This window comes from Biomphalaria glabrata, chromosome 6 (assembly GCF_947242115.1).
Source record: "Biomphalaria glabrata chromosome 6, xgBioGlab47.1, whole genome shotgun sequence".
NCBI lineage: Eukaryota > Metazoa > Mollusca > Gastropoda > Planorbidae > Biomphalaria > Biomphalaria glabrata.
In genome coordinates, this window is record NC_074716.1 from 28,085,933 (window position 1) to 28,094,662 (window position 8,730).

General features: G+C 35.4%; 1 protein-coding gene across 3 annotated transcripts; it reads left to right on the forward strand.

The window, feature by feature from the left end:
- The first annotated feature begins 270 nt into the window (after positions 1-270).
- Positions 271-8,395, forward strand: LOC106061142 (mitochondrial amidoxime-reducing component 1-like). 3 transcript variants are annotated; one of them, XM_056033905.1, is made up of 10 exons: positions 310-402; positions 534-749; positions 1,263-1,463; positions 2,686-2,813; positions 3,126-3,302; positions 3,848-4,019; positions 5,033-5,173; positions 6,331-6,395; positions 6,673-6,747; positions 7,908-8,395. In XM_056033905.1, the coding sequence occupies exons 3-10, from the start codon at positions 1,350-1,352 to the stop codon at positions 8,056-8,058; spliced, it is 1,023 nt and encodes a 340-aa protein (XP_055889880.1). In that variant the 5' UTR covers positions 310-402; positions 534-749; positions 1,263-1,349; the 3' UTR covers positions 8,059-8,395. The 3 variants fall into 3 exon arrangements, with proteins under 3 accessions (XP_055889879.1, XP_013074667.2, XP_055889880.1); XM_056033904.1 differs by lacking the exon at positions 534-749 and having other exon boundaries at positions 271-402; positions 7,908-8,394; XM_013219213.2 differs by lacking the exon at positions 534-749 and having other exon boundaries at positions 272-402; positions 2,701-2,813; positions 7,908-8,393.
- The last annotated feature ends 335 nt before the right edge of the window (positions 8,396-8,730 follow it).

Below are 8,730 nucleotides of genomic sequence, written 5' to 3' on the forward strand. Positions count from 1 at the left end.
GCTATTGGTATCCATTCACGAAGGGCAATACGGGATAGGAAAAGGATTTTATTTTGTTTCTGTAACTCAAAAAGTATCAAGCATGCTTATAGTCTTAAATGTTCTGCCACAAGCTTTTAAAGCTAGCCTCTCATTGTGTACAATTTGACTTCTTTTAATACTTCATCTATTCTTCATCCCTCCCATTCCTTTTTAATACTAGAGTCTAGCTGAATCGTTTCCTTTATAATGAACAGTCCATTTGTAACAATACAAAGTGCCCTAAATTGTCGAGATATGAATGATCCAACGTAAAACTCGTTATCGGTTAGTAACGTGAGACTGTAAACTTTGACCTCTGGCCTTCATAATAACCATAACATGTTGTATTGTTCGTCTTTGTATGTAACAGACCTATCTTTGGTAAGTATATTAAGTTTCATTGTTTAGGCTTTTATAGTAACAATTATTAACTGCTAGATTTTCAGTTTTTCTGGTTATGACATTGTAAATGTAAGTTTACAGCTTCTTCTGTCTCCGTTTTTTTTTTACAGTCATAGCAAGGGACAGAGTGGATGAGTCATTGAACATATTGCTACATTCAGATGAACCTTTTTTTTAATTATAAAGATTTACTTTTATTGTGGTCCAAAATATTATGGTCCAATTTACCATCTTACAGTAATCAATCCTTGAGGATACCGTACATTTTAAAAATGGATTAATTTTACATGGGATTAAAAGTCTGATTGTCATTAACTTCGAAATTGGTAGGGCATTTCTTATCAGAACTTAAGAACTTAAAAAAAAAAAAGGTTTTGCGTTGGGCCTGGCACACAATATTCTCTTACACCGATAAAGTAACCGGGGATGTCAGTATGTTTGTCACAGGCTTTAAAAAAGTCATATTTCATTTAATCAACGATTGTCCCCAACCTGTGGTATTGTAGCCCATTTGCCTATAGGCCTATGATGTAGACATCTATTTAGAATCTCTTGTAGCAGACTTTTTGTTGTTCTTTAAATGACATTTAAAAAAAAAAGTATTACAACTATCGTAAATAGTCCTTGTATTTAAAAGAAAAAATCCCCTTTCTACACGATATACTGCCACTTGTCTTTCTTATATGTGCTTACTGTGTTGTGTGGAAAAAAAGTTTTTGGTTGCAGACTTTGACATCACTTAGTTAAGTTTATTTCTCCATTGCTGGTCTAGCTTCCATATACAGTGGATTGTTTAATATTATAGTAAAAAAAAATATTTTTTTCTCAATATTCCCAAGTCACTAACAGGAAAGCAAGTATCATCTTTTAAACAGTGTAAGTAGGCTTAGAAGTCAGAAACAAAGGTGGAATAGAAAAGATCCACCATGTTTCTGCAACAAGAGTCAGCTCATCTTATGGCAACCTTAGCTGGAGCAGCCTTATTCAAAGTGATAGCACTGTCTTACGTCGAAAAGAACCACAGAAAACGTTTTCAAAAGGTGCTTTTTTTTTTTTTTTTTTTTTATAGGAAATTTAGCACAAATCTAATATGGAATAGATGAACTCTGAAAAGAAAAAAAAAAGGGGGGGGGGTGTACGATTATATCTGGGGTCTAGCACAAAGATAAGAGTTTTTTGTTGTTGTTGTTTTTTCTGTATGATCGTCTCCAGATAAACGTAAATTTGAAAATTTTGGGCTTCAATAGGGAAACAAAACGCTTTTGTGCTTTTAAGCCTTTTGTCTTCTCGATCCACCCATCTGCTTCTTATAGAAAAAATTAAAAGCGCTTCACACATATTTATAAGTATTGGACGTCTCTGAAGATTATTACGCCACGGCTTAAAACTTCCTACAGCAGGGGATATAGGCGGGCAGGGATGGAATTTAGAATTCTTTATAGAAAGCCTCAACACTGACCTGCGACGTCGCAACCTGTGGGCAGTGGAAATCAATAACTCGTTGCCATGACATACAGACTTGCGACATGGCAAAGAGCTATTGGTGTCTTCATTGCCTACATGTTGTGACGTTGCAGGCCAGTGGTCGGGCCTTCTATTACGATTGGTCTCCTTGGAACTTGGACAATTTTTAAATCAGTCCGAAGCAATACCACAAGGCCAGGCAACCTGCGGATAGATTTACTTTTGGTTTTCCGAAAGCATACAGTTAATAACGGTTAGCTTTGAAGCTGTGATATCTCAATTGGTTTCATCGTGTTCCAAATCGGTGCAGTAGCTTTATATGATTTGCTGAAATCGTGTCCTTTTCTTTATAAAATGTTATAATCCAAAGACTTCTAATGACTTTTCATGGTCATTGGGAACGCTATTTGTGTGCCTACGAGTCTACTACTAACCCACAGGGACAACATATGAGTTTGTATTAGAGCTTTGTTTTACATAAGGCTGCAAGACAAGATCTTGTTTGAATGTTGGTATAAAAGTTGACTTACAAAACAGGGTGGTGTCTAAATGTCGTTCGAAAATTCGATTTTGCAGTGCTAAAAAGTACCAAAAAAAAATGTGTGCATTAAAAAAATACTATCGTATCAACATCTCCTTTTTTAAACCGGAGACACCAAAACGATAGGTGATTTTAGTTTTTCCGCCATGTATGAAAATATTTAATTCGTCGCGTCATGTATTGGTGTTATGTCTCTGAATGTTTGACGAAGTAGGCCTACTATCTATCCCTTAAAAGTCTGTTCATCCTAATTATAGCCTATTACTGAACAGATAGGTACTGTGGCAAATTTGTTCATATACCCAGTAAAGTCCTGTGGAGTGACTGAGGTTACAGAAGCTGACTGCACATCCGTTGGACTTCAGTTTGAAGGTTTGACTGATAGGTAATAATTGGTAGCATGATTGTCACTTATTTATTTTGTTCCTATCTATCTATCTATCTATCTATCTTTCAAATCCTCTATCATAGCCAAAGTGTTGTTTCTTCAAAACTACTACTTTAATTTTCGAAACTATTTCTATAACACAAAGGTTTATTTTTAGGACTGAAAAATTAATTCCGTATTCTGGATTATCGATCTGTATCTATCTAAGTATCTTATAATCATAACGTTGACAATAGAATAGATTTTTCATCATTCGATCACAATGTAGGCCTACATGTAATGTCCCCTAACCGTGCTTATTCTCCCCAGACACTGGATGATAATTGATGAAAACATGCAGGTTCTAACGATGAAAGAAGCTCCTCGGCTGACATTAATCAAATGCATTAGTTTCGGTGACAGTATTCGGTTGACTGCTCCTGGAATGACACCTTTGGAACTTTCAAAGAACCCGGACATTAGGTCACATGATCGTCAAGTAAAAATGTAAGCCTTTTAATGATACACATTGTCATTTTATACTACAATGAGAGTTTACTTGTTGTTTTTTTCCTTATCATGTTTTCTTTAACTACGCATGCATTTTGTCTCTGTTTCAAATTGCAGAGGGGACCGTTTAGTGTGGTGAACAGGGTGACCAAAAACGTGACTCCTGAGGGAGGTCCGCATTGTTGATATTATTGTGTCTCCATCTACCCATTATGCAACAGTGCCGTGCCTTTGCCATACATTCTAATGTACCAATAGCAATAAGCTATTGACTGAAAACCGTACTGTGGATTTATTCTTAAAAAGCTCTTCTATCGAGGATATGTTAATTAATATTATTCAAGTCTTTCCGGGATCTATATTTTATTCTATACCAATTTCCACGAAAGCTCTTCACGTGATTTTTTTGTTGAGAGGGTGAAGTCCCACATATGACACTCGCCCAGAACCCCTGATACTGCTAAAGTCGGCTGTGCAAATTGAAATGTTCTCAACAGCATTGTGTGAAAACACAGTTACAAAACACTGAATTGTCTCATCAGAATGTGCCAACAAGCAATACCCATTGTACATTGCGGCTCCCAGGCCGAGTCATGGATCTCCACGTTTCTACAGAGACCTGCTAGGATAGTGTACTCGTGTTCAGATCTAGGAGTTAGGGATGTATTCGATCGAAAAAGAAAATGGCCGAACAGTGCAAGAAAGGGTGATTCGGTGAGTCTTTTTAAAAACTTTAACCTGCCAATTTACCTCGATTTCAAAAGTAATGTGAAATCGGTGCATAGTTGTAAAAGAACAAAGCATTACAAATGTTTACCCATATTTTAAAATATTTAAGGATAGGGTTTTTTAATGCTTTCTAGTTAGCGATGGACAGTCAACATTGTGTTATATATAACATCATCCTATTCAAGGCTAGTCATATGCTAATTTGTCTTACACGTTGTCTTATATGTGATCATCTTTCTCTTGCAACCGTCTTGTGGAACAAACTTAGCACAACCTATAGCACACCTTTCAGAACTTGCGATATGTTGACCAGGGGACGTAGAGGTCGTCTTTTTCTATACGGAATGCGAATATGTCCCAAGTCTTGTGGACTCTTTCTCAACAAACGTGACAATGTATACATGGGAAGCGCCGTGGCTGAGCGGTAAAGAGCTAGGCTTCCGAACTTGGGGTCCCGGGTTCGAATACTGGTGAAGACTGGGAGTCCACCCAGCTCCAATAGGTACCTGACATTAGTTGGGGAAAGTAAAGTTAACCGTGGGTCACAGAAACAGATGACCTTTCATCATCTCCCCCATAGATCGCAAGGTCTGAAAGAGGAACTTTACTTTGGTACATATATATATATATTTGGGGTCATCATCTCCCCCATAGATCGCAAGGTCTGAAAGAGGAACTTTACTTTGGTACATATATATATATATTTGGGGTCATTGGGGATAATCGGATCCATGTAGGCCTATGTTAATCTCTTTTTATATCTCTCTGCTAATTGCGAGAAATTTCTGTATCCTTTTTTTTTTTAAATAATTTCCTTTAACTGTTATAAATCGTGTATGTGTTATTGTCGTACAAAGATGTCCATCCTATTTTTTTTTATTTTAATTAACATTCCGATTTCTCACTTTGTGGGCGGACGTTACGAGTGGCCGATGTGGTCCGCGGGTTATAGATTGAGGATCACTCGGTGTAACGTATTTCATGTTTCTATATTTCAGACTATATTTTCCTACCTGACTTCCTACTTGGTGTGTACCTCTGCATCTTTAAACCTTATTAATGGTCAGTTGACATCGCCAGTGTCCATGGTCAACTTTAGGCCTAGTATTGTAGTGGAGAACACAGAGCCGTTTGATGAGGTAGGCAGGTGTTATGAAAAGAAAGTTTACATTGGTTACTAGTTTTATTATGTCCTCTTAGTTTCACACTTATTAGATTGTGCATTCGCGGAATAAGGTACTATTGTTTCTCCAGTACTTGGCACTGAATGATGGCCCAATAAACAAGTCTATGTTTCAAAGAAATCTAATTAAAATGGCAACATTTTCATTTCATTGTCTTTAGAAATGGAAATGAATGTTGATATTTTGATTTATAAAGGTGTATAGTGTGATATTATATTGTAGAAAATGAGTGAAATAGTACACATAATGGCGCCTTTGAATTTAACGCAGATCACCTGGTTTGGGTTGAAATAAGATTCTACTAATAGGCTACCAAGAAATATTGAACTGACATTTCTATTGAAATGGGATTACAATATCATCTCATTGCATTATCTATATCTTTTTTATTAGGTTTATTTTAGTTCTCTTACAAGTATCAATTTGATTTAGAAGAAATCCAGACTAATGCTCACAGGGTTGGATTTAGGTATGTGGAGGCCCCTACAAGTTTTCGAAAACTCCATTTATGAATGAATATATATAAAAGAATGTTATATTTTAGAAGAAAGGAATAGAGCTTTTGTAAATGTAATATCGCTTTCCTTTTAAGAAATATTTAATATGCATATTTTAGTTTTAAAAAGTTAATATTTTTTTAGTTTGTGGAGGCGGAGGGTAAGGCCCTTGGTAGACGTACTGTCGTAAATCCGGAGCTGTATTTAATTACTCCGAGCATGCTACAAGCGTACACCTCTTACTCACATTTTTTGCCAGCCTTAAATGAGAAAAAAATGTTAGAAAAACAAAAACAACTTAGGGTTTCTGATCCGTCGAAATACGGATATATTTTAAATATTTTTAAAAATCTCTATTTGAGGAGGCCCTATTCTTGTGGAGACCCTGGGGTTGTAACTCCCGCCTGCCCCATCCTAAATCCGGCCCTGATAGATCATGTATTTCAACTAGTGTCAATATATTTCTTACGTCCCATTGTCTCTCAATCTCTCTTTATCTCTCTCACTTTCTATCCATCTCTCTCTCTCTCCTCTCTCTGATATATTTGTAACAAAACTGAATGCTCAGATTTAGCAAGAAAAAAACAACACTGCTACAATCACTTTTATTGCTAGGATATGTGGACAGAGGTCAAGATTGGGGAACACGTCTTGTTTCATTCAGTGGAGCCTTGCAGAAGGTAAGAGCAGATAAGTTTTAGTTCATCAACATGAAAATCAATATATATATATAAATACAAAAGTTTTTTTTCACTTAAAAAAAATTTGGTGCAAATAAATGCAATCTGCCCAGCATTGGCGCCTCAGAAGAATTTCTCTATTATCCCTCTACCTTCTTGCTTAAATAAAGCTTAAGACCTTAAGCAATATATAGATCGCATTGTTTTCTTGCATGTCATTTAATCATCCTTCGAGTTTTAGAAGAGTTCTTCATTTAATTAAGATTTTCTTAAACAGGTGCACAATTACAACCATTGATCCAGTAACAGCCAAATCCAGGGACGATAGACAACCTCTAGAATTACTCAAATCGTAAGATCTAGGACTAAAATTTGTTTTAAATTGTTGATTCCTTTCAATTTTCAAACGTATAATAAAGCTTCTCCGTCAAATATTTGCACGATAATATTTTCTATGCACCAGAAGATTTGTGTGTCTAAGCTTCACTCTGCTAAACCGTTTCTACTGGGATCACGCGAAGATTAGATCTAACTTAGTTTGCAAGAGATCTTTTTCCTTCTTCTTTTTCTCCCTCTGTTTTCTACTTAGTGTTGGATAAAAGATGTTTGAAGACTTTCCACTACATTCTTTCAATGACATCACGATTGTATCTTTAAATCTTATCTACTATAATCAACAACTTTCTTTCTTTGGGGACCCTGTTTTTGTTTTGAAAGCAGACGATTCAAAGTTTACGTCTCGTACAGTAGTCATTTTAGATCTCGAATATCGGTGTCCTGAAAATCATGCCCACCCCACAATAACTGAGACCAGCAAAAATGTATGAAGTGCAGCGAACATCTTTAAAGAAATCTTTAGGCCTCTATTTAGCAGATCTACAGTAGTTCTATTGAACTGGCAGGCCTACGTTAACTTTGTAGATCTCTTGGATTGGTAGGCCTACATAATTGTAAATAAGATTATTAACATAAAAGTAAATGTTTATGATTGATGTACATCTTGCTGGAACATGAATTATTTGTTGGCATATTATTTGTTGGACAACGACAATCACAGGAACCACTTTCATACACGACACATGATGACTTAACTCTAGAATACAACGCTATTTATATAAAATATATGATACAACATACATCTAATTTCTATGAACATAATAAATATAACGAATTCCACACTGTCTTAAAATACACACTTATTACTTTATAGGCCTACTTCAATATACATTCACTTTATACACGACTATTAACTCTCTTGGTACAGCGTCACTTGGTTTATTTGCTCCTTAAAACTCGACTGCTTTACTTGCATATCATAAGGTACAATAAGGTTCGTTTTACCCGTGAAATAATCTGTGTAGTTTTATTTTATTGGTAGGCCTAAAGAATCTGTATGGTTCTCATTCATTGTTTGGTTCTTTGTATGTCTCTTTGATTTATATATTTTTCCTAGATTAGTAGGCCTGGCCTACATACACAGATATTACTATACTTGTATGTTATACTTCACAGATTTCGGTGCAGACAGCCGTACGGAACAGCTCCTATATTCGGACTCTACTTGTCCCTTGATATTGCAGGTCATATTAGAGTTGGGGACCCTGTTTTAGTTTTGAAAGCAGACGATTCAAAGTTTACGTTCCAGAGTAGTTCATACTTTTAGGAATATTTTGTTTAGTGTCTAGTAAATTGGAAAATGTTTCACTGAGAAAAATGTGCATAATTTAAATTAACCAAACGTTGTTTTTTTCTTAATATGGAAAATGATCTATATATGCAAATGTTCCCCTCAACCATTCTAATGTATCATGTTTTGAGACATTGTCTTAATTATAGGCAAGTACTGAAGCTAACTCTATAGGTATGTGTTGCAAAATATTTTTTTAAGCCACATCGCAAACATCAGTTATTTTCCTCAACTGTTTATAAGCCTATATTTATGAGTTATAGGCCTACCCATGGTTATACCACTTGTAATAAACAAATATGTTTCGTATATAATGCTTGTGTCGTATTATTTTATTTAAGGTTCCGATATTTTGTGTAAAGAACTTAATTAAAAAGAATTCAATAAAAACTTTAGTTTAACAAAAGAAGCCCAATTCCATTTTGCCATAAAGATGTCTAAATGATCTATTTTAAAAATTAAATGTGATGAGTCTAAGCGAATTGTATACATTCTAACATAAACATTTTATAATGTTTTTTTTTAGAAATAGAAACTATTGAGTTGCTGGATCTTGGCTTATGTACATCGTGCTTTTGAGACAACTGTATTATAATGGACGATGGTTCAAAGGGTGAAGGGTCACTATCCGTAAGGTGGATGGGACTA